The sequence below is a fragment of the Brachyhypopomus gauderio genome, chromosome 2 (assembly GCF_052324685.1).
Source record: "Brachyhypopomus gauderio isolate BG-103 chromosome 2, BGAUD_0.2, whole genome shotgun sequence".
Classification (NCBI taxonomy): Eukaryota; Metazoa; Chordata; class Actinopteri; order Gymnotiformes; family Hypopomidae; genus Brachyhypopomus; species Brachyhypopomus gauderio.
The window spans coordinates 15,682,255-15,709,264 of NC_135212.1; the positions used below are offsets into that span (position 1 = coordinate 15,682,255).

At 39.6% G+C, this 27,010-nt stretch overlaps 1 protein-coding gene across 3 annotated transcripts in view; it reads left to right on the plus strand.

Annotated features, from left to right (window-relative positions):
• rasa2 (RAS p21 protein activator 2) overlaps positions 1-27,010 on the plus strand; it is a 103,445-nt gene that overhangs the window by 37,797 nt on the left and 38,638 nt on the right. For 2 of the 3 annotated variants that reach the window (XR_013124730.1, XM_076988751.1), the window contains exons 3-11: positions 4,589-4,692; positions 4,804-4,898; positions 9,278-9,354; positions 9,834-9,917; positions 11,139-11,211; positions 12,180-12,256; positions 16,268-16,369; positions 21,847-22,000; positions 22,094-22,242. Coding sequence is in view for 2 of the 3 variants with exons in the window: in XM_076988751.1 (XP_076844866.1) it covers positions 4,589-4,692; positions 4,804-4,898; positions 9,278-9,354; positions 9,834-9,917; positions 11,139-11,211; positions 12,180-12,256; positions 16,268-16,369; positions 21,847-22,000; positions 22,094-22,242 (915 nt within the window). In the remaining variant the exon portion in view is untranslated. The remainder of the gene's footprint in view (positions 1-4,588; positions 4,693-4,803; positions 4,899-9,277; positions 9,355-9,833; positions 9,918-11,138; positions 11,212-12,179; positions 12,257-16,267; positions 16,370-21,846; positions 22,001-22,093; positions 22,243-27,010) is intronic. The other variant, XM_076988759.1, reaches the window with a different exon arrangement.

Consider the following 27,010-nt stretch of genomic DNA (forward strand, 5'->3'; position numbering starts at 1 on the left):
CAGTGCATACATGTATTTCCAACAAGTTTAACATTTCTAGCACCAGCCCATCCACTCCAAGTGATTTTTCATAGTCTTTTGAGATGGAAAGTCCATTTCTGCCACCGAGCTGTTGCACTTCAAGGGATAATTTCAAGAAAGTGAGAGAGATCATTGTGCATTCTCTGTTCCAAGACCTGTGTTTCAGGGGGCGGGGCATACAAAATGGAGTTCATACCACATAGAGTAAGAGAAATAAAATCATTGCTTGAAGTGTTAAAACCAGGGGTAAAACACAGGATAAGAAGCATAATACCCATAGGGAGATCCAAATAAATAAATAAATGGACAGTAAATACATGTTGAATGGGATGTGTTGACTGGGGTGTGTGTGTGTGTGTGTGTGTGGTGGGGGTTCAGTGAGTCTGGCTCATGATGGATGAGTCTTTCAAAAGCCTGATGGCTTGGGGGGTAGAAGCTGTTCCTGAGACTGGTTGTCCTGTATTTCACACTCCTGTAGCATCTGTCTGATGGTAGGAGTGTGAATAGGCTGTGTTGGGAGTGTGTATTGTCTTTGATGATGTTGATGGCCCTCTTAATGGTCCTGCTCTGGTGAATGTCCTGTAGTTGGGGGAAGGCTGCTCCCGAGATTGATTGTGCTATTTTGATCATCTGCTGAAGGGCCTTCCTGTCCTCAGCAGTAGAGTTTCCAAACCAGACTGTGATGGAGCTGGTCAGTGCGCTCTCAACCATGCATCTGTAGAAGCTGCTGAGAATTTTGGCTGGCATGCCAAATTTTCTCAGCCTCCTCAGAAAGTACAATCACTGCTGGAACTTCCTGATGATTTTCTGGGTATTATGAGACCAAGTTACATCCTCACTGATGTAAACCCAGAGGAATTTAGTTCTTCACCATCTCCACCTCAGTTTTACCAATGTAGAGTGGTACGTGCAGCTCCCTTCTCCTCCTTGGATAAACGATAATCTCCTAGGGCTTGTTAGGGACATGATTGTTGACCCGAGGAGAAAGGAGATCCATGCACCTCTTTACATTGGTGAGACTGAGGTGGAGAGGGTGAAGACCTTCAAATTTCTTCAAAATGAATCTTTACTTATTGATACTCCATGAAGCTTGATATGTAATAAAAAAAACAGATAAAGTAACACTATGGGATTTTTTAAAATAACATTTCTTTGATTGATTGATTTTATTTTTTAACTACCATATTTTCTGGACTATAGAGCGCACCTAAATATAAGCGCACCTACAGTTTAAAAAAAAAAATGCAAAATGTTGTATAAGCTGTTGTAAAAGCCATATATATCTACTGAACTGAATACATATAACCGAACTGATCGGTTTCCGAACGGTGCCTGTAGCATTTCCCGTGCGACAGATTTGGCTTTCAGCCGGTGTTGTGCCCAATTCCGACTCCCCTCATTTATCCGCACATAAAGACGATACAGATTATATTGTCTATTTACGTTTCTATGCATTAATAAGAGCTAGACTTTAATTATCCATCACAGCAAACGGCATGGCATTATCTATGTCCAAAGCCACAGTGGCTCAAGGGTGTTAATTATCTTAAATAAAATACACACGGGCTATACCAAAGTTCACCTCTGACCATGACTTTGCAGTATTACAGCAGTAATACTGTCTAAATATCTAGTTAGGATAAAACTAGAGAGCTCAATGAACCAAGTTATAATCACTGTGCCTGCTGCTTGCATGTGCTAAATTAAAATGAGCACTTTCTTTTTTGATTTTCAATTTGACCTACCACCTACCATTAACTTTCTGCTCCGCCCCCTGACGGGTGAAGAAAAGTCTACAGAAAAGCTGCACCTCATTATAAGCCGCATAGTTCAAATCGTGGGGAAAAAATTAGCGGCTTATAGTCCGGAAAATAAGGTATTTATTTCAGTAGTGTTAGTTTCACTCCTTCTAAAATTAGAAGAATATATTCCCAAACATTTTTTGCTTTTTTCCTCTTGAGGTCCTTCAGAGTTGAACTAAAACATTGTGAAAGAACGTACAATGTACAAATATTCATCTCCAACACTGTATGCACTTTGAATATTAAAACCATTGTAGAAATTAAGCTCAGATCTGACCAGCAATGGAGCACAAATAAAAGGAGAACGTGATCACACCGGTCTCATTGAAAATATAGAATTTAATGAATAAAGTAAACCAGCGCAAAACCCGTGACATAATCCAAATAAAAGATACACTAACCAGAAGTCAATTGCTACATACTAGTCAACACAACTAGTCTCATAAGGGGATCCCTCACACCTCATGGGGGCTCTTCAAGACCTGCTCACCCCATAACATCAGGGGGCTTCTACCTATTTAGGAGATCAGTCCCTAAAGGTCCAGAAATATTGCTTTCCATCTCTGGGGAGAACACTGTGGTTTAGGCTATCGGTATCCTTTTCATGCTGGTAAAGTTTTCAGAAAATGACATTCACCAATTTCGTTTTTCCCCGTTCCACTATAAACTGCGGTGCTGTTCCATTCTGGCGCCAATTACTGCTGCACCATTTAAAACTGGAACTAGATCCTAGCATATAAAACAGAAGGTCTTAGTTTGAAGACCAATATTGTTTCAATATAATTATGAATTTCTTTTAATCGCTATCGCTACCAGTTTATTTTAGCTACGTTAGGTATGCTAACATTAACTGTGCTAATCACCTCAAGACATTTGCTATTCAGTCCCTCCAAGGGTGTTTTACTGTGCATAATGCATTTCACATAATTAAACCTTTTCAGTAACACTGAATAAATAACACTCACCGTGTGCATCTTGCACCATGACATGCCGCTGTCTTTCTCTAGCCAAATGACATCTTGTTTAATAACATCTTTGTGGGAGTCATTTAGTTTGATTAACACTTATTTGATAAACTCTGTCAGATAACTCCTGAACAAGGTGTCACTGCCCCCTCATGCTGCTGGGTCTGTCTATGGCAGGGTTCCCACGGGTCCTTGAAATCCTTGAAAGTTTGTGAATCTGAAAAAATAAGTTCAAGGCCCTGGAAAGTTTTTGAAAACAAGCATAAAAGACAGCCGTCCTTGAAGGTCCTTGAATATTTTAGCGGGTTTGAAATTTCACATGGATGAAGACCGTGGTCAAGGAATAATAGGGCACAGTTGGTAGGAAGTCAATATTTACAAAAGATTGTTATGAAAAAGATTGTCATGATATTTTAACTTTCTCATCCTTTGTTGAAAAATATGATCTGATATGATAATTATAAAGATTTTAAGAAACTCTGCAAAGTGATTCCTTTAGCATTGATTCAATTAATCAAAAATGTCATTTTATATTCAGTTGACTGTTTCGATGCCCTTGTTAAAAGTGAATGACTTCAAGTGTAATAACAAGATTATCACTGATGGTATGAGACAAAATATATATATAGAGATTCTTTCAAGAAACATCCTAATACAAATTATAAAACCACAGTGGCTTGTCAAATGGCCCATATCTTCTAAAGTAAAAGAGACTCATTTCAAAATAATAAATAAGATGTATCCTGTAGCCATGTTTCTTGGATTTAAACTTGATTTGGAGTCATGTAAGTCAGAAGATGAATCCCAGGAGCATTTGTTTTTTCACGTCAATATTAACAAAGTTTTTGCATGGACACTAGAAACTGGATTAATCTCAAACTTAACATTCTTTCTTTTGATACCATTTTACTTTATGTGGAAAACATAAGTTCGGATTTCTCTGATGCCATAAATGTAGTCATACTTTTAGCAAAATACCACATTCGCTACAGTAAGTGGAGTGGTTAAAAGCCTTATTTTCTCTTTATGAATGAATTAAATTCATATTACTCTTCATTAAGTAGATTAAAAAACTTGGGAAATGCTAGAATCAACTCACACCAGATTTCTAGAAATCTATAGTTCTAATCTCATTATATGGCTTTGCTCCTCTGTTTTATGTATGTACTGTATGTGTATATGCATATGTGTATTATTGTTATTATTATTATTTGTCTACTGTCAACGTGTCATTATTTTGCCAGCACAAGTTAATTTAAAATTACATTGATTCTACAGGGCCTATGCTGACTTTTACTTTGCAAAAGTTTGGTCATTCTCCTGTAGAGAAATTCGTTTGTTTGTTCAGCACAGAAAGCTAGTGTTTCCTGTATGTAGTTAACGTATGTGTAGCCGCTTTACGTAAATGTCACCTTCTCACAGGTGCACTGCTAAATTACCAGTCATGTTGAGTCAGGATGCATGGCTTGAAATGACATTCAGTCTTTTGAATTTTCATTGTATTAACCTCGTTTTTTGATAACATATTCAGGGGTAACAGTAGTTAAATGCTGCCAGGTGCAGTCCTTGAATTTGAGGAAGTTGGTCCTGGAAAGTCATTGAAAGGTCCTTGAATTGGATGTTAACCAAGGTGTGGGAACCCTGCTATGGTCTTTGCGTTCTAATGACTTTTGATATATAAAGCTGTAGTTCTGTAAAGTGGATGCTGTGTGCCTCCTCTTGCTATACCTACATTTGAATCTGCACTTACACATCATGTACTTGTTTTTTTGTTGTTTTTTTTTCTCTGTTGCATTTTAGTCCGTTCTATGCAGAAGACTTCTACTTTGAGATTCCTCGGCCATTCCAGTATTTGTCTTTCTATGTGTATGCCAAGAGTGTATTCCAAAGGGATCTGCCAGTAGGTCAGTTACCTTCTGTCTCTCTCACGTGTTTTCATACATCAGACATTATAAGACACAATTGACTCAATGCACTATGAATGTGTTAATAATACATACTGTGTGTCTGTGTAGGAAAGGTAGCCATTAGGAAGGAAGACTTGTGTAAGTATAGTGGGAAGGAGCACTGGTTTATGCTGCAGCCTGTGGATCCTAATTCTGAGGTGCAGGTGAGTTGAGCATATAGTCGTCTCTCATCATATTAAAATGGATTTGGTTGGGGCTTGTTCAGGCAAGCGAGCTATTATCACATCGGTCTTCCTTGCACTAGACTGGGTCACGTGGTGTTATGTGAATTTTTTTATCGTTTTGAACAGCATGAAAGTGTCTCTTATTAGATCTTATTCTTTAAGCTAACATCAAATGGTACACATTCTTAGTCATTGTGTTTCATTAATGCAAGGTTCAGCTTCACTTGTTTGTTTTTAAAATTTATTCCAGGAGTGAGGGATAGTTAGCATTGAAGTGACACTCTTTTAGGAGTGTAATTTGAAATTAAACTATCATGTGTACATCTCTGAGTCCCCAGGCCAACACTGCTTTATCTACTGCTCTAAATCTGCTAATGTATCAGCTAATTGGGGCTTTTGGTGACCTCAGTCGGGTTTATTAAAGCAGAAAAGAACATTTTCCAGTCAGTCATCACAAGGTTGCACATTTCAAGATGGGTTTTGCTTTTTGGCTTTCCTGACTTTTAGTGCATTGTTACTGATTGTGTGGTAATGAAATTAACGCTTAATATTTTCAGGGAGCCAGACAAAAAAATTACCCAAGGAAGGAGCCAGTGGCTCCTAAAAGGAAAAAAATTGGGTGCTAATAACTTTTCTAGGCTCCATAATAATTTACAAACTAATAAGCATTGCAGCACTCACATCAGATTATCTGTTATTTAGTTAACTGTTATTTGTCCAACATATTCTGGATTCTTTCTTCAATAACTAAGACTTGTGTAAGTATGCCAAAGTGCCAAAATATGCAAGTTCTCATTTCAGGCAAGCAAAACAAACATCTACAACTTTGATTACGTCAGTAATAGACATATTTTAAATTGTAGATGTGTTTTTTTTTTTTACTAATACCAATTAGTAAACTTTGCTAATACTGTCTTAAAGTTATTGAAGAAAGAATTCTGAATATGCGAACGTGAAACCTACTTTACTGCAGTTTCATGAGTGAAACTTTGTTCCCATTAAAATTAACTTAAAACTATGTACAGTTATAAATAAGTGTGGACTCTTAGGGTCTACTCAGCCACACTGCTTTGCGAGTCATACTGTTTGAATTCACACGAGCATGCATGCATTTTTTGATAGGCAGAGATGTCTGAGAGGGAGCTAAAGTAGCCCATTTAACTTTTAAAATACAAACTGTATTTTGTACCAGTGTATTTTTTTCCGATAAAAAAAAATCCTCACCCATAAAAATATATATATATACAGGGGGTCCTCGACTTAGGACGTTGATCCGTTCCTACATCTTGTCGTAAACTGATTTTCGGTGTAAGTCGAAACATATGTACATACTATACGTAAATAACATACTGTAAGCACTGCGTTCACACTGAAAGCGACGAGAGCGACACGGCGACCGGAAGTCATTCATTTTCAATGAGAGTGAGCGACACCCAGCGACGCGACCGTGAGCGACGCGACGCGAATTGAGCGAATCGAGCGACGCGAACAAGTTGAGCTCGGCTCAACTTTATGCAAATGAGCAGTGACGCGCGGCGGCGACTACCAATCAGAAAGTATATTTGCACCCTCCTCCGAAACCGCACCTCTGACTTTGGTTCCTACTGATTATTTGTTCCGATTGCAAAATGGAGGAGAGATTGATAGTGGCTGTCTCCGGATGTCCGGCACTTTACAAGGTGTCACTGTTTATTTACAGTACAAAATGTTTATTTTTGGAGGGAATACTGTTCATTTGTTAAAAAAACATCTGCAATAAATTAGCATATACCCTATTATTGGTTATGATTTTTTTATTCCTGTTTGATCTTCGGGTCTGGGGTAAAAAGTAAAAAAAATTACATAAACATTTTAGGTTTATATACTATATGTGTTTTATACACTATGTTTTATACACGCACTCCTTTATAATCATGTGTCCTGTCATCAATAGATTAAAATAAATAAATACTGCGTCCTGCTTTAAAAACGTGATTTGCATATCTGTCGCGTGCTGCATGCCGGCGATGTTGGACCCCACGCGACGCGATGCTGGCGACTCGGCGACGGAGAGCGATTTTATCGCTTTCGGTGTGAACGCACAACTATCCTAACACAGTAATTATCAACCGCGTAACCGTGTATTCTTCCGCCGTGCACACCAAACACGAAGTTCGCGTTACGACGTTTGCGACGCAAAACCATTAAGTCAAAACTAGGCTTTATACAGTAAATGGGAGATGTGTCGTAACCATGAAACATCGTAACTCGGGACTAACGTAACCGAGGACTTTCTGTATAATGCAGTTGTATCACCTGTCGCCACTGGCGAGTGAAATAATTATAATTACTCGCAAATAAAAATAATTACTCGCAAATTTATATTATTTTAGGTCGCAGTCTGGAGCCCTGATTTTGAATTAGGATGACATGTGGCTTTTGTTCTATTGTCCAGAATTGCAGTGATGCTATAGGCTAATAATGACAACATTTACTCACAGATGTTCTGCCCATGAAACGGGGCTGCACATACATGTTTGCGTGTTTGTGCACATTGTGTCTATGAACAATACAGGCTTACTTCCCCTGTGTGGTTAGTGACTGGTCATGTGTTGTGTTGGCCAATGAGATCACATAACTGACATGAATAAGACTTAATTATACAGTGTCATTCTGTTGTCCAAACAGAATGCTATTTGATTTGTCACTCCTTTTTGGTAGCACAGTGATGGTGGAGCAGATGTGAGCCCTGTTCCACATCCTGTTTTTGTGTATGGTGTATACCTTGATCTGTTTTGTACACACATTTTACCTTTCAGCAGAATGAACTACTGAGAAGTTATAGTTTCATAAAGAGAGTGCACCCAAGGACACATGTTCTTTGAAATGCTGCATTCAGGCTTTCCCAGTGCAGTATGGTATTAGATGTGTGCTCAACTGAAATACATTTTCACATCACTATTGTCACATCACTACCCAATATACATGTGAGTGTTTTCGTGTGTGTGTGTGTGTGTGTGTGTGTGTGTGTGTGTGTGTGTGTGTGTGTGTGTGTGTGTGTGTGTGTGTGTGTGTGTGTGAGTGAGAGAGAGAGAGAGAGAGGCTTAAAGCAAGACGGGCAATTGAACACTACATAATAACTACACAAAATGCCAGAACAACCTCCCAGAACATGTGGAAATGGCAAGGCATGCCACTGTGGCAAAAATGTGCAGTGCAATGACTGTAAACCTGCTAGCTTAGATTTAACTTGCACACACCCTACTGACTGAGATCCATATCCACTAGAGCAGGGATGTCAAAGTCAAATGCACCGAGGGCCAAAAAAACAAATTTGCTACAAGCCGAGGGCCGGACTGGTTCAATGTTTATTAAAACATATTGAAATTATTGCACATAGCCTATTGAACCAAGACCTAACACAGTGTATATTATTTAATGCTTAAATGAATAAAGCAATATTTTCTTAGGGATCTGTCAGTAATTTCAAGTGAAAACATTTTTCAACAAGCAAACAGATAACAAACTTCCTTCAAAGAAAACATGTTCTGTACATTAAATGAATAAAGTAATAAAGGTTTGAAAAGTGCTGGAATTTAGGCTAAAGTACTTGAAAATGCTTGAAATTGTAACTACTTCGTTTCACAATATCTATCTGACTGAACAGTTAACAAATACGAGCCTCTTGTAATTCCAGGATGAAACATGAGAGAACGTGAAGACGTTAAGATTGGGCGTTTTGAAAATAAACAACCATTAAATAATGTGAATAAAAAGCGAATTATTTCGAATCATTTCGAATAGATGTATAAATATTTAACTTATTTAAGTTTAACGTGCTGGTGCGCGCAAAGTTACAAAATTCGAGAGGTGCACGACCTCGCGAATCGACAGTGCGCGACGCCCTCGCGCACAGGCGGAGCCACTGCGATTAAGTCATTTTCGCCGAGCGGATCCTCACTGCTTATGTGCGCTGCAGTGACTTCGCGGGCTACCGTTGCATTGTGGGGAATGTAGTGTTTGTGCGTGCGTGGGCAGCTGTGGCCTGCGGGCCGGTTCTAATAGTAATTAAATATCATCCAGGGGGCCATAGATAATCAATGGCAAAGATAGGCCTTCACTTTGCTCTATCTATGCTCTAGTGCACATATGTCACAGATTTCCCTTTTGAGTGTGGGTTGTCTTTGCGTTGTATTCACCTGTACTAAACATTAGGTAGACACCCAAAAGTGCAAACACTGTCACGCATGTAACACAACTATTCCGTTAAAGATCTTTAATATGGCAGAATAAATGTGTTGTGATGCACATATCACAAATACTTTAGACAGTAATTCTAACTGATTGAGCAGGGCATTTAGGAGCATTTGTGCTCTCAGGGGAAGGTCCATCTGGAGATGAAGCTTAATGAACTGATCACAGACAATGGCCCTGTGTCACCGCGGCTGCAAGTCAGGTGAGTGACTGATGTGTGTAGTTTCTGTGCACATTTAATTTATAGTATCACTTAGCCAGGTAAAGGGTGAATATTCTAAACTTTTCTGGTAATGTACATACATTCACAAATTTTTCAGTCTTTGTCTCAGTTGTGTGTGCGTATCTGTATTTATTTCATTCACTAAGTAGACTGATGAAAGAGGAAGTGAAGCCATCATGGCAGGAAATGCCACTAATGTCCTGTTTCAGCATCACTGATTAAATTGCTCTCATTTTCTTTTTCCCTGATTTCCTGGCCCATTTTGTGTTGTCATTATCTGTTGATCACAGAAGTTATCATTTTCATACATTTTAGCTTTTTTACAGTGCTTTTTAGAAAGTGTAAGATCCTGTTTTCCATAATGTTGCTCTTAATTAAACATGCTGTTTTGCTAAATAACCGTGTGTGTGTGTGTGTGTGTGTGTGTGTCTGTGTCTGTGTGTCTGTGTTCTGTGTAGAATAATTGAGTGCCATGGCTTGCCTTTAATAAGTGGGCAGAATTGCGACCCTTTTGCCACTGTTACACTCATAGGTCCTGCTAGGTAAGTACACAAATACTGAAATGTACACATTTTCTCTTTTATTCTCAAACACATACACTCACCAGCCACTTTATTAGGTACACTTTGCTAGTACCGGGTTACTGCGGATTTGTCAGCTGCACATCCATGATGCAAATCTCCTATTCCACCACATCCAAAAGGTGCTCTATTCGATCTGGTGATTGTGGAGATTTGAGTACAGTGAACTCATTGTTGTGTTCAAGAAACCTGCGAAAATGAGATGATTCGCGCTTTATGACAAGCCGCGTTATTCTGTTGGAAGTAGCCATCAGAAGATGGGTACACTGTGGTCATAAAGGGATAGACATGGTCAGCAACAATACTTGGGTAGGCTGTGGCGTTGACACAATGCTCAATTGATAATAATGGGCCCAACGTGTGCCAGCAAAATATCCCCCTCACCATTGCACCACCACCAGGTTGAATCATTGATACAAGGCAGGATGGATCCATGCTTTCATGTTGTTGATGGCAAATTTTGACCCTACCATCCAAATGTCACAGCAAAAATCGAGACTCATCAGACCAGGCAACATTTGTGCAATGTTCTATTGTCCAATTTTGGTGAGCCTGTGCAAATTGTAGCCTCAGTTTCCTGTTATTAGCTGACAGGAGTGGCACATGGTGTGGTCTTCTGCTGCTGTAGTCCATCCGCCTCGAGGTTTGACGTGTTGCGTGCTCTTCTGCATGCCTCAGATGTAACGAGTTACTGTTGCCGTTCTATCAGCTTTAACCAGTCTGGCTATTCTCCTCTGACCTCTGGCATCAACAAGCTGCTCACTGGATATTTTCTCTTTTTCTGACCATTACCTGTAAACCCTAGGGATGGTTGTGTGTGAAAATACCAGTAGATCAGCAGTTTCTGAAATACTCAAACCAGCCCGTCTGTTGAGGCTGTTCCTGAATCTTCCAGAATCACTGAAACTGTAGCCAGACAGTGAATGTTCTCACTGTCCCTCCTGTGCTCCACCTCTTTGTTTATGCTTGTTACAAAAAACAGATATGTTTATGGAAAGTGAGAATGAAGTTTTTATGTAAAATTGTATGGAAAGGTTTGTAAACTTATGTAAAGGAAATGGTAAACAAAGCCTCAGTAAGGTGTGAACTCTATAAAGATCAACAAAATTAGCCTTGTAACACACAGGGAAGCCTGTAGCTTATTTTAAGTCTACTGTTCTTTTTCTGTTTTTGCTCACTTAGGTCTGATCAGAGGAAGACTAAAGTGAAGAAGAAAACCAGTGACCCTCAGTTTGAAGAAATATTTTTCTTTGAGGTAAATGGCTGTCATTTATGGAGAGACATATTTCTCTGTTGCCCCAAAGAACTATTGGCCTTAATTACCCTGAACAAAGCTGGATACACTTTACTTAATTACTCTGAACAAAGCTGGATACACTTTACCCTGAACAAAGCAGGATACACTTTATTTAATTACCCTGAACAAAGCAGGAACTTCATCCCTGAAAAAAAAAACTACTAAATTCCTGCCAAATGTTAAGAAAAATACTGTCCAATGTCTTCACGGTACAAAGGTTCCCTGCCGGGAACTGCAGTAATTAATGTTGCCTTGATTGTGGAGTTCACCACCAGAGGGTCAGTTGTCTATTTATGTCTCGTCTTTGTACCAGTTGACTGCTGGTTATTGTATTCTTCATTTGGAATATGTCACAGGTTTTGAGTTTGTGCACTTCATTCATTAAATCCTCCATTTCCCCTGAGACTGTCATGAACACTTGCTCCTTTTTTGCACTTCTCTCATCCATCACATAAATCCCACAGGGCCTATTCATTTTAGTGTCACCCACAATTATGTTTTGCCTGTATGTAAGAAGACTGGACTATTCCAAAAGTGTGAAGGTGCAAAGTCTGTAATCATTATTGAACATCAAATCTTACTTCTGTGGCATGCTCCTGCTGCATCTCTAGGAAGAAATTTGTGTGGAAGTTTTTTTTAGCATGTTAGTATATAAGCAACAAGTCCTTTAAGATTCCTATAGATTTTCTAGTTTTTAAGAAAAATACTTTTTCTTCAAGCTTTTTCTCTTTGTTGCATTTCTTTCATATTTTAAGTGAATGATTACCAGATAATACATTACATTACATCTTACATTTTAATTAATCGGTAACATACTGCAACAAATAAAAATAAAAAGCCAAACAATGGAGGGAAATCCCAGTTTTCATAGGCCTAAATGCTTTACAAACACTGCTAATAGGCTGAATGAAACTTATGGTGTACAGGTATCCAGGTCAAGCAACCATGGAAAAAAGACACACTTCCAGGTTGAAGAGGAGGACATTGAGAAAATGGAGATCAAGTGAGTTTGAGTCACTTTTCTTGTTTTTATCTTTTCTTATTCCCATCCCTTGTCTCTCTGCTTTTGTCACTTATTTTCTTTAGACATTCTGAGTTTCTGAGACATTTGCATGGTCTGGCAGTCATTCTGTTAAATCATATCATTGATATAGTCATGTAGAGAAGTCCACATAGCAACTAAGACTGTAAATCTGAAACTAGGCTACATTTGTTTATGCTGTGAATGTTTTTTTGTTTTGTTTACACATCTGTCAATCTGTGAGCTATGGGGTGCTGAGTGAGAAAGAGGTCAGAAGGGTCAGGGCTGTTTGGGGCTGGGTAATTACAAACTGTGGTGTTGGAGCTGTGATGAATGCCTCTCTCTCTCTCTCCAAACTGCCCCAAAGCTCTCTGCCAAAGCACACAGGTAAGAGTGGGCATGGCAGTGACTTGACACAGAGAAACATTGTGTGTATTTGGTTGTGGGTTTTCTGGTTGGGGTGAGAGAGGCTAGACTAGGGCATTTGGTTGATGTTCTGTTTCTTTCTATTCATGTGTGTCTTTAATTGTTGTGTGCATGTGTGTTTTGTCCAGAGCCTCTAATTTGTCCATTTCTCTATTCTCCATTTGTGACACAAGACATGACTAACCCATTAAATGTTTGGAGAGGTGTGCGTGTGCACATTTTTTTTATGTGTGCATATTTTTTTGTGTGCATGTTTGTGTGGGCAAGCATTTGTTTCTGTGTGCGTGCGTATTGGTGTGTGTGTGCGTGCGTGTTTGCATGTTTTTTTTGTTTGTGTGCATTTGTGTGTGTGTGTGCGTGCACATTTGTGGGTATGTGCATGTGCTCAAGTTTGTGTGTGTGTGTGTGTGTGTGTGTGTGTGTGTGTGTGCTTTGTTTGCTGTGTTTCCTACTAATAGTTAAAAAACGAAAAGTGATATATTTCTGGGTTCATACCTTAGCCTGAAGAAGTGTTTGAATACCTTGGCCTGAAGAAGTGTTTGAATGTGCATGTGTGAATGCATTTTAATTCAGTGTTTTGAGTTCAAATACACTGTATGGCCAAAAGTATTTGCTCACCCATACAAATTATTGGAATCAGGTGTTCCAATCACTTACATGGCTTCGTGTATAAAATAAAGCACCTATTAAGCAATTAAGCATGCAGACTGTTTTTACAAACATTTGTCAAAGAATGGGTTGCTCTCAGGAGCTCAGTAAATTCCAGCAAGAAACTTGCAATTATCAAATTGACTTAATAAGCAAATGGAGCACTTCCGAAATAGGCAATTTCAATGACACAGTCGCCAGCAATTTCCGCCCAGAACCATCATAGAGGCCAAATTGCGTTTCAATCATACGAAAGCTCTTCATTCATGTTATTCATTTACTGCTAAGCTGGACAAGAAGTGCTATCTAGGACCTAGTGCTATCTACGACGAGGACAAGGCAGAAGAGCGTACAGTTCAACTTGCGTTGAACACTGTCAGAGCTAGCCACAAGCTCTTGTGAAAAATAGGTAGATAGATAGGCCTATTAAGTTCGCTTCAACCCTGTGTAGTTAACGGTGACATAAAATAAGAAACAATAAATAAGAAATTTTTTCTAGTGTCTCTAATTCTAACTGGTGAATCCAGGAACGTGTGAGGATAACATTCGCGCCAGGGCTGAAAAGGATGAAGATGAAGTTGTAAACTCTTGTAATTTGATAGCCTACCCTGTGCTTTAGCCCATGTTAGAAGACTTTTGTGACAAAATAAAAACACATGAACCCTGGTATTTTTACACTCATTTTCACCGCTGATGTTATTTATTGATGTTATTTATTGGTTCATTAAGACGTAATGGTTTTGACTGAGCCTCTGGAATGGCGAAGGCGAGCTTCTCGCGTGCCCCCCCGTCAACGATTGGCACACACCAGCACCCCAGTTCTCAAGCCATTTGTGTCCCCCCCGCCTATGAAATCAAAATTGCGTCCATGGACAAGAGAGGTCAATGGTTTTTCAGCGCGGACATTATCGTGAGATAAGACAACAGGGAGGAGCGTGTCACGAAAGGCTTGCCGTGTGAAAGCTACTAAACTGTTGCCATCATGCTATTATTTTTAGTCGCTGCTGTAGCTTCTGTCACCGTTTTGCTACATTCACAAACATAGTAGCCTACTAGTTACTCGCTTCTCCTGGAACGTTCGCTAGCGTCCCCGCCGGTCTAAAGTGAGAAGTAAACTAATCCGCACTCTGCATTCCAATGGCCACTTTTCAGTATTGCTTTAATTTTGGTATTTTTACTATTATGGATTTTACTATATTTGGCATTACCTGTCGCTGTACACTAGCACACAAACCTTTAATAAGTGGGCATAGGGTGAAGTGCATAGTGTGAAGCAGTCATCAACTTTCTGCAGAGTCGATCACTACAGACATCCAAACTTCATGTAGCCTTCAGATTAGCTCAAGAACAGTGCGCAGAGAGCTTCATGGAATGGGTTTCCATGGTCGACAGCATCACCACCTGCAATGCAAAGTGCCGGATGCACTGGTGTAAAGCCACTGAACTCTAGAGCAGTGGCGGCACGTTCTCTGGAGTGACAAATCACGCTTTTCCATCTGGCAATCTGATGAACGAGTCTGGGTTTGACAGTTGCCAGGAGAACGGTACTAGTCTAACTGCACTGTGCCAAGTGTAAAGTTTGGTGGAGGGGAGACTTTGATGTGAGGTTGTTTTTCAAGAGCTGGGCTTGGCTCCTTAGTTCCAATGAAAGGAACTCTGAAGGCTTTCGCATGCAAAGACATTTTGGACAATTCCATGCTCCCAACTTTGTGGGGCCCCGTACTCTTCCAACATGACTGTTTACCAGTGCACAAAGCAAGGTCCATAAAGACATGGAGGGCAGAGTCTGGTGTTGATGAACTTGACTGGCCTGAATAGAGTCTTGACCTCAACCCAATAGAACACCTTTGGGTTGAATTAGAGTGGAGACTGAGAGTCAGATCTTCTTGTCCAATATCAGTATGTGACCTCACAAATGCACTTTGGAAGAATGGTCAAAAATCCCCATAAAACACACTTCTACACCTTGTGGACAGCCTTCCCAGAAGAGTTGAAACTGTTCTAGCTGCAAATGGGTGGACCAATGTCATATTGAACCCTATGGATTAGCAATGACACTTAAGCTCATATGTGTGTCAAGGAAAGTGAGTGAATACTTTTGGCAATAAAGTGTATGTATTTGAAGATTAATGAAGTTGAATTAATGTATTGTGAATGTAAGTTATTTATTAACAAAACCTTATACTTAAACATATTTAGGAGGTCCTGTAGTTTGAAGATCAGCTTTAAGTTCTCCTTTAAAAACGCAATTTTAAGTCCCACAAAACATCAAATGAGTTCTTCAATTCATCCAATTCTATATTAACAAATTGGTTTCAGAAAGAAAATAATGACTGACTGTTGTGTTTTTATTTGGGCTCTCACCAAATCATAAAAAAGCAAGCAGGTAATATTAGTGGTCCAGTAGCACACATTGTTTTTCCTCTAATAGTATTGCAATGATAACAGTTTTATTTGTTCCCAGCTTTAAACTGCATTATGATTTGTAAAAATACTTGTTCAAATGACTATGTACAGTATTAGAATTCCCATCTATGCTTTTAGTGTAGTAGATGCTCTAGTTGGCAGTTGTTGACACAAGTGACTGCATGCCTAAGGTTTCTTGTTCCCTGAATTTGTCCTCTTTTACGTTTTGAAGCTGCATTAAACTAAAGTTGGATTGACTTGGATAGTCAATGAATGCTAAGATTCATGTTTTGATTTTTTGCTACTTATTAAAATTCACGTTTCGAAATTACTGTACATTCACAATAAGTAAATAAACTGTGATCAGAATTTGCAACCATACTCCTCACCCTTGATCAGAATGTTAATCATTCAAATTCAAACATTTTCTGTATTCTTCTTTTAGACTTCCATTTCATATGAAATGCATTCTCTCTCTCTCTCTCTCTCTCTCTCTCTCTCTCTCTCTCACAGGGTGGAGTTGTGGAATAATGGTAATTTAGCCCAGGATGTGTTTTTGGGAGAAACAAGAATATCTGTCAAGATCCTGAGAAATGATGTTGTACACAAAGCATGGTGAGAAAGTGTGCCTATGTGTGTGTCTGCCTGTCAAGCAGTATGTTGTGTATGTTGGTAAACACAAAAGCTTAAAGTTATTTGATGAAAAATGGTCATAAGAGCCTGTTTGCTGCTGTACTTATCAGTCACATGGAGAAGCAGTAATGGTTGATAGTGTGGTAAAGGCTGTCTAGAGAGCTTAGAGTTGGGCAGTAGCAACACATAGCCCTTAAACCTTGGCCCTCTGACTATTTTCTTCCCTTGTCTGAATAAAGGGGGAAAATATCTGCCTTGCTTACTGTGTCATCTACAGAATAAACAAGTTCTTACCAAAACAACAACAAAAAAGATTTCTAAAGTAAAATGCAAATCCTTCTTACAAATAATCATCATGCAAGATGTGAGTGCTTCAGTGGAATATGAAAACTGGGCCACTGTGCAAAACGCAAGACAGCCACCCTCACCTCCCACCTACAAACAACAGAATGTTCTTTAAGCCTTCACATCATGACAGTGCGCAATGAAGCTATTATTAAGACAAACAATAGCAGCAGATCCATGGATGGGGAACAAAACCTACCACCGCAAGCAATGTTGTTAAGAAATAAGCTGTTATTAAAATTACTCAGTGGTTTATTTGGAAAGCTGAGTGGTTTTTTTTGTTTGTTTGTTTATGGATTTTTTGTTTGCTTTGTGGGAGGTTTTTGCTAGCTCTTTGCTACAACTGCTCAACGTATAGCTTATCACCAACAGTCTTCACGGCAGCTGAAGAAACAGCAAAGATTTGGAGAGGCAAACAGGCTTCTTTGATTTAACCCTTCACATTCAAATGCAAACTGAATGGGCATGTTTGAATGGTTTATTTGCTTAGATTTATCTTTGTTTAGATATTGTCACATTATGAAAAGCTAAAATTAGAACTGAGGACTTTAAAAATCTTATTTTCTTAGGCCCTCTCATAGATGGACATGAGGGTTCCCTACTGGAGTTGTGGAGTTGGGAACTCACCTTGCTTGCTGAATGCGGAAGCTGTTAGCTGAGCTGCTTTGTGTGATGCAGCATGGTTTTTTAAGTGCTGTACTGACATTTTACTGGTAAGAAGAGTGAGGAATCTCAGGAGTGTGAACTTTTGAGCTGTCTTTTCCATGTCCCTTCTGCTTTGAACATAACATTCTGCTGGTAGTGTTGTGTAAACAGTGTGTGTTTGTGAGGAGAATGGAGTGTTGATACTGATCTGAATATTTTGAATAGAGACAGTCAGTCTGCTGTGTGGGCGAACTTTTGCATGGAGCAAAGAATATGTATGCACACCTTCAGTTTCCGTAAAGCAATTTATTTCCCTTGTGGAATGTGCATTGAGGGTTATGGAGGTAAAAATATTCAGTCAGCTAGAACTTGAAGTTCACATTCAATCATGAAGTTCAACATACAGAATTGTGCTCTGGCCAAACACTTTAGTAATAAAATAGCTTTTGACCCAGTACTGCTGATGTGGTGATGCTCATATGAGGCAATGGTTCTCAACTGGTTCATACTGAGAAACTCATGGACATCTAGGGGTGAGATGGGAAGAATTAATTTATGACTATTTTTGTGCGCACAAAATGACGAGTCAGGGAGGACCAATAATAAGGATTTTAATCATTGGGTGATACAACTGTACCTTGTTGGAAATTTTAGTTGCTGACTACAGAGCTCATCGAGATGTTCCCCCTCAGATCAACTACTGTATTGACAGCTATCATGACATTTTAGCCAGATTTGGGTCATGTATTCTTAAACGTAATCTTTACATTACATTAGATTGTTACTTAAATGTTACCCTTAGTTCTTTTGTGACTTCACAAATTATTACAAGACTTTCTTTTGGAGATCTTTGTTGCTTGACCACTCTTGGGGAGGGTAACAGTGGTATTGGATGTCCTTCATTTGCATACAATCTGCCTGACTGTTTTACTGGTGGAGTCCCAACTCCTTTATTCATAGTTTTGTAATATTTTCAATCTAATGAGCATCAATCAATCAATGGGGGGAAACCCATCCTCCTCTGGCCGACACCGGTCACCATGACAACAACAACAATTTATACAGAAAGAAGAGAAAGAAAAGGAAAAAGATGTAATAATGTCCATCATGGTGTAGGCATCCGGTTAGGCAGGAGGTGGCTGGCCCAGGATGGATCGCTGGTCTCCTCATCTCATTATTCCTCAAGCAGGCGGGCAGCCATGTGGAGAAATGAAACAGGGAAAATTAGCGCTGCATGGGGACATATACAGGACAGGTGAAATTATAAACATTTCTGGAGTGTGGCAGCAACTCTGGCATTAAGTTAAACTATTACAGCCTAGCTAAAGAAAGGCAGAACCAGAAGGTAACATAGGCTTGGGGGCATCCTGAGACAATGGCATCCGTCCAATGCACTGTCAACAAACTTGAGTGACCTCGAGCAGTGACAGGATGACAGCACCAGCGCCCCAGTCTACCATAAAACCCTTCGCCTGTGAACCCCTGGATCTGTACCTTTATCTAAGGGGGGGTATTAATTATCAAACGCTAAACTAAATAAGTGGGTTTTCAACCTAGACTTAAAGATTGTTACTGTGTCAAAGTCCCGGACGCATTTAGGAAGATCATTCCAAAGCTGGGGGGCCTTACAAGAAAAGGCTCTTCCCCCTGCTGTTACCTTGTTAATTTTTGGAACTAATAAAAGACCAGCACCCTGTGATCTTAGTGGACGTGGAAATAAGTTCCTGAAGGTATTCAGGAGCAAGCCCGTGCAATGCTTTATAAGTTAATAAAAGAATTTTAAAGTCAATACGGAATTTAACTGGGAGCCAATGCAGGGCTGATAGGACTGGACTGATATGCTGAAATTTTCTAGTTCTGGTCAGAACCCTGGCTGCGGCATTTTGAACTATTTGAAGTTTATTTAAATTCCTATTTGAACATCCTGACAGTAGTGAGTTACAGTAATCTAATCTGGAGCTAACAAAGGCGTGCACCAATTTTTCCGCATCATCCTGTGATAATGCATTTCTTAACTTAGCAATGTTGCGGAGATGTAGAAAAGCTATCCTAGTAGTATTATCTATGTATTTATCAAATGATAGGTCAGAGTCGAGTATGACGCCTAGGTTTTTGGCTACTGTGCCAGGTGTAATGGGGTAGTCTGCAAGATTAAGCATTAGATCTGGAATTTTCTGTTTTGAGGCCTTAGGGCCCAGGAGGAGAACTTCTGTTTTGTCCTCATTAAGTTGGAGGAAGTTTAGGGACATCCAGCATTTAATATCTCTTACACGGGCCTCAATTTTTCCTAAACTGAGTTTGTCATCAGGTTTGGCTGATATGTAAAGTTGAGTGTCATCTGCATAGCAGTGAAAATTGACACCATGTTTGTTTATAACTGTGCCCAATGGTAGCATATATAATGTAAATAATAGTGGTCCTAAAATGGAGCCTTGCGGGACCCCATATTTAACTTTTGTACGTTTAGATGAAATATTATTGAGCTCTACAAACTGATAGCGATTTGTTAGGTAAGAATAAAACCATGAAAGGGCTGTGCCTGAGACTCCAACCCAGCGTTCTAACCTTTCTAGCAGGATCCTATGATCAATTGTGTCGAAAGCTGCACTAAGATTAAGAAGCACTAACAGTGATACATAGCCTTGATCTGAAGCAAGGAGGAGATCATTTGTTACTTTAACTAATGCTGTTTCAGTACTGTGATGGGGCCTAAAACCAGATTGGAATTTTTCAAATATGTGATTCCTATAGTTAGAAGAGGTTCAGTTACCGCTGGTAATACCTCTTTTAATAACTTCGAGGGAACCGAGTCTAGTGTGCAGGTAGCACAATTTAAGGAAGAAATTATTTTCTCTAATTCTGATTGTGGGAGTGGATGAAAAGCATCAAGTTTGTAATTTAAATCAATATCAACCAAACCAGATGACATACCAGTTGTATTGCTAATAAAAGGTTTTATATTTTTGGCTATATTTATATTTTTATATCAAGTACTCTCTGAGGTCCTCAGAGATCTCATTCATGTCACTTCTACAAATGTGCAATACAATAAGCTCTTCAGCTCTTCTCTAGATTCTCTAGATTGCCGCAACTCCTTATTTTCTGGTTCTTCCTTCTAAATACCTCAATTAATTTAATGTAATATTCACAAACTGGCTAACATTGGTTGTGACTCTTGCACATCTACAACTGCCTGTATTTAACTAGCTGTATCTAACCTAAGCCTAGATTTTCATGGATCCCTCTCACACCTGATTATCATCTCAAGGATTGAAATCACCTCACTCTAATTTCACTTTCAGATTAACTGCTAGTCTTAGAGGTTCACATATTTCTTTTGCCAGTATTACAGATATATGACCAAGATAATAGATAAATGACCAAGTATATTAGTCTCTTTGCTTTAATTTGGTTCTTTTTATATACTTTTAGGTATTGTATTTTAGGTATTTTCTTTTGTTTTTTGCTTATTTTATTTTCTCTCTGTTTCCAGTTTTTTTACTTTTAATATTATCTTCTTTATTTCTTAGTTCTTTTATCTTAATCTTGTCAGGATATAGGGGGAACCCCTGCCGGTTGCTATCGTCCACAGCGGCAGTTGTCTTGTTGTTGTTGTTGTGTTGTGTTCGTCCCTCAGGTGGGCGGGGCCCGCGATCCGTCTCACCTTAGGGTCGTTTGTTTGTCTATATATGTCTTGTCTTTGTACCAGTTGACTGCTGGTTATTGTATTCTTAAATTGGATAATGTCACAGGTCTTTAGTTGATGCATGTTATCATCCTTGAGACTTGGCGTGATCACTTCCTCGCATGTCACAAATCTTTTATCTTTTAATTCTTTTATCTTTAATCTTAATATCATAATAATTTTCATTTTTATTTTCATTCCTTTAAAATCTTGTTTTGAATTTTTATGTATTATATTTTGTGGGCAATGACCTTCCCATGGTATTATGACCAAGGGTCATAATAAGATTCTTCTTTTTTTTGTGTGAATTACCGGTGTATGAGAAGTGCTATATAAATAAAGTTGCCTTGCCTTCTATGGGATTATGATTATGATGATTCATGATCAGTACATTTTATGCAGAAAAAAACAAAAGTCGACAAATTATCACGTGCCATTATTGGCCCTTTTCCACCAGCAACTAACCGAAAATGTCCACTTACCAACATGATGCAAGTATTTGTAATGCAAGGAGGCTGTAGCAGGATGCAAAGGCTACCATGATTAACAAGGACACAAAGGACAGACACTATAGAGAACTTGAAATAAAAACAAGGATGTTAATGACAGGTAGGTCTAACACATAAGGGGAGGAACATGATCAGGAGGAGAGAGATACGCACACAACCACAACGACAGACCCCAACAAGATTGGCTTGGGGAGCAGTTGAGGAGGAGGGGCCCATGCCGTGACTAATTAGTAATGTATTGTGCTCTAATTGTGGTTGTGTGTTGGTTGGCATAGGTATCTGCTGCAGCCGAGAGGCAATGGTTCAAAATCTAAGCCTGATGACCTGGGCTCCTTGCGCCTGAACGTCACCTACACTGAGGACAATGTTCTTCCAGCCACCTGTTATGAGTCTCTATGTGACCTGCTGCTCAAATCTCCCGATGTTAAGGTAGCTATATGGAGGATCCAGACTAAAAAATTGTCTTCATCAGTGGTTGTGTTGTGAATAATATGTTAATATTTTCTCTCTCTCACTCTCTAGCCAATTTCAGCATCTGCTGCCCACATTCTGTGGGATGTGTGTAGGGATCGGTATGAGGCTTCATTGCCTGTAGTTCGACTTTTGCTACATCACAACAGGCTGCTCCCTTTCCTCACTGCTATAGCTGCTTTAGAGCTGGAGAATACACAGTGAGTAACATGTAAACACATATGCATCTGACCAATACCCTTACCATGGTGTATTACTAGGGGTGTGACGAGATCTCGTGTCACGAGATCTTCCGAGATGTAACTCTGCGAGATTTCTCGTCGCCTTAAAAAACTGTCTCGCGGGATTTGTGATCCAGCAAGCAGGCAGAATGACGTTGAAAAATACAGGTATTACTATTGAAGATGCCACTGCCACTTTCAAATTGTTTGTTTGGCAGCATTTTGGATACCCGGTGGAAATGATAAATGGCAAGAGAGTGACTGATGAGACATGGACCATATGCAAACATTGTATGAAAATAATTCCGTACAGCGCGGCCAATACGAGCACAATGCAGAGACATTTATAGCACCACCATAGCTCAGTACTCAAATCAACATATCTCACTTGAACAGAGGTAGCAGGGACAGAAAGGCATGCTTTGGCAAGTTGAGACAGCAAATGATATCGAGAGCAGTGTGGGGATGCTAATATTATTAAAAATGAACATGGCAGTGTAGTTGCAGCAAATTCAGTGACATACTTGGTCAGGCTCTGTTTGCACCATTTGCACAGAGAAGAACTTTTTGTTATGTACATATTACAGTGAGTCCCTTCTTAATGAAGTGTCTGGTTAACGACGGACCAGAGTTACCGACTTTTTTTTTTTTTTTTTTGCGCGGTGCGCAGAGGAGCAGTGGCAGCTCAGTGTTGTAAAGTGTTGTGGAGTGTTGTGGGGCATTGGGGAGTGTTGTGTACGATAAGCTGAGGCAGTGCAGCCTCCACCGCAGCCCATCTTGGCAACGCGATAGCTCTTTCTCACGCTGTACGCACGACAACATGGTTAGTTTTTTTCTATACTGTATTTACGATTAAATCGTATCTAAATCTAGGGTCACGCTTAACGACAAAAACTGCTTTACGACGGACTTTTCAGTCTCTAACCCCATCGTTAAACGGGGACTCACTGTAATATTGTTTGCGGTTGAAAAAAGGAGAAATATTTAATTTTATTTTAAATTTCAATTCATAGAGGAAGAAGTTTTTTAAAAGTTCATGCTTACATAATGCATGTTATAATAAAACATTTCAAAATGCATGTGTAACTCTGTTAAATAAAAGTCTGTTGTCCAGTCATATAATTTGTCATTTTAGTGTTCTTAAAATCTCATCTCGTCTCGTTCTCGTGAACCCAATATTGTGTCTCGTCTCGTCTTGTGAGCTGAGTGTATCATCACACCCCTATGTATTACCATACATACTCTCACCATATTACTTATCCATGACCAAAAATACTAATCATGAATTTAATTCAATATTCTTCCATTGGTACATATTTTGCACTTGAGGACAAATGTTGACAGCGACTATATTTAAACGTTAAACGAAATGTAGGCAAACCAGCATATCTTTGAGACGGGCAGGGAGTGCAAAATAAAATGGAAGCGATCACGCCAAGTCTCAGGGAAAAAGGAGGTTTTAATGAATAAAGTGCACAAACCAAAAACCCGTGACGTGATCCAAATTAAGGATATAATGATCTGCAGTCAACTGGTACAAAGACGAGACATGCATAGACAAACAAACAACCCTCAGGTGAGACGGATCGCGGGCCCTGCCTACCTGAGGGACGAACACAACAACAACAAGACAACTGCCGCTGTGGACGGAGGCGACCAGTAGAGGGCCGGCCGTACCTGGACAGTCTTACTGCAACCTAAAACCTGACAGTTCTTGCTGAAGTCTTGCTAACTTTTAATCCTTCATTCCTATTAGTCTAGTTGCTAACTTTAACTGTGTCATTTCAACTAGATGAATTTGGTGAATTCACTGTCCACCTGACACACTGTCCACCTGCTCAGGTACTGCTCCAGTTCTTCATGTTGCTTCATTCTAACCAACCCATTATATAGTTACATTATATAGTTAAGCACTATTAGATACAGTATCTCCAATTACTCACTTAATCCAGCATCATGTCTCCTACTCTCCTCATTTTTAATTAGGCATATTGTGAACAGTTGTCTTGCCTCTGGCCTGGTTCATCTCCCACTCTCACCATCACTTTCATCCTTGTAAAATTTTCCCTTGACTCTTCAACTTTTATTAACATCAGGCTCATCGCTAATCTATCCTAATATGTAGAGATCTTGGGAAATGCCTCTGTGCTGCTTTTAATGCAATTAATCCCAATATTCCTCTTCATATTCACTTTCATTTAAGAACGAGTGTTAGTAGTTTACTGTAGTTTAGGCCTCTCTGAAAATCTGCATTTCTGTCTTTTTGCAATAATTATTCTCATACTGTTCTTGTCTATCAAGGTTTCACATAACAGTATCTTAATTCCCCTTCTATCTGTTGTCCAAAAGCCTGTTCCTCTTGGCTCTGTCACGGAGTGGAATGGTCTGCAGTTCCATTTCTGACGCTCCAATCTATCATAACACACTACTTCTCTTCATATTTCCCTGTTAGACTGCCTTAAAGATATCAAGCAATGAATGGCATAAAGTTTCAAAATAAAACCTGATACTGATTCATAGGGTCCAAAAGCACATCTTTCTAGGGTCAGTGATTTCCATCTTTTCATTAATTATTTCAGCTGTCCCCTCCAAAGGTAAATAAGCCATTGGGTAAAGTGTGACCCCAAAGTCCGCTTCCAAACAAGTCGAGTCAAGTCAAATTTATTTATATAGCGCTTTTTACAACACATGTTGTCACAAAGCAGCTTTACAATCGTATGGGTCCAGATCCCTAATGAGCAAGCCAAAGGCGACAGTGGCAAGGAAAAACTCCCTATGATGGTGGGGATTAGGAAGAAACCTTGGGAGGACCAAGACTCAAAAGGGAACCCATCCTCCATTGGGCGGCCCTCTAGCAGAAGTCCGTGTTCGTAGTCCAAATGTAGTTCTATAGTTATAGTTGTGGTCCTAGTTCCCAGGCCAAGTAGTCACAGTCCCTTCAGTGCAGATGGTGAGCCTCAGGTAGGAGTTTGCATTAGCGCGTCCTCTTGCGGCAATGGCACATCCAACAGACCATCTCCTAGGTGCTTATATGGAATCATCTTGGGTAGAAGAATGCAAAAAAGATATACAATGCAGGTTGAGTATGTGGACATCAATTTAAACAACCATTGATTTAAACATACATAGCTCACATGCTAGTGATTAGCATGTGGCTCCGGCAGGCTAATTGTAAATGTGAAATGTGAATGTTCCGTATTTTATTGTGATTTTCATTTTAATTGTGATTTTTCACCGCAATCGAAATTTGTCCTCCAATTTTTACCCATCTGTGCAGTTAGAACACACACACACACACACTCTAGAGATTACTAGGGGGCTGTGGTGCACACATGCCCAGAGCGGTGGGCAGCCCTAGCCCTAGGGAGCAGTTGGGGTTAGGTGCCTTGCTCAAGGGCACCTCGGTCATAATCTATACCCTATTGTTGACCGGGGAGGGGTTGGTGTGTGTCAAACCCTAGACATCAGATTGGCTACCATGTATGTCAATCAAAATACAACCGTCAGTGAAGATGGACGATAGCCTGTCATTCATCCACTACTTTTTAATGTCTTGCGATCTACCCACACTTCCTTCGCGATCGACCCGCACTTCCTTGGTCGATCCCCTGATCTATAGCAGCATAACTAAAGGGAGGGGTTCAGAGGTGACCACAGTCATGAGGGTTCACTGAAACATTGCTTTCCAGTCAAGTCATTGTCACAACTAGAGTGATGCCATGACACAGCTGGATGACAGCATCAACATCTCAGATTACCAGAAATCTCAACATCTGGGTAGCCCCTGAGCCCCACACCTTCACAAGTAGAATTTTAACTGAAGGCTTGATTAAATAGGTGAGTCTTAAGTTTAGATTTAAAGATTGGAACTGTGTCAGAATCTCTGATCGGAGCTGGAAGGCTATTCTATAACTGAGGGGCTTTATAGGAGAAAGATCTGCCTCCAGCTGTCTTACAAATTTTTGGAACTAAGAGAAATCCTGCATTTTGGGAGTGCAAAATGTGATATGGGTTATAGTATGCAGTTCAATCAGATATTGTGGAGCAAGACCATTTAAAGCCTCATAGGTCAACAAAAGAATTTTAAGTTCAATTCTATATTTAATCGGAAGCCAGTGTAATGCCAAGAGAGTAGGACTAATATGATTGAATTTTCAAGAGTTAGTTAGGACTGTAGCTGCAGCATTCTGTACAAGTTGTAGTTTCTTTATGGACTGTTTAGAGCATCCAATTAGAAGACTATTACAGTAGTCCAATCTTGACAAAACAAAAGCATGGACCAGCTTCTCTGCATCAGCTAACAAAAGTAAATGTCTCAGCTTGGCGATATTACATAAATTGAAAAAGGCAGCCTTAATGACGTTGCATATACTGTATGTGTGTCAAAGGAAAGATCCGAATCAATAGCGACACCTAAGCTTTTTGCTGTAAATTTAGGTGTTACTGAAATGCCATCCCATCTAGGGTGAGGGGAATATCGGGCCCAATTGCTTCTAGCAGCTTTGGGTCCAAGAATCAATACCTCAGTCTTATCAGAATTTAGTTGAAGAAAATTAGACGCCATCCAGTTTTTTATGTCCTGGACGCAGTTCTCAATTTTGAGAGTAGTATTGATATAATCCAGATTAGAATATATATACAACTGAGTATCATCTGCATAGCAATGGAAACTAATACCATGCCTACGAATGATGGTGCTTAGTGGTAGCATATACAATGAGAATAATATGGGGCCAAATACAGATCG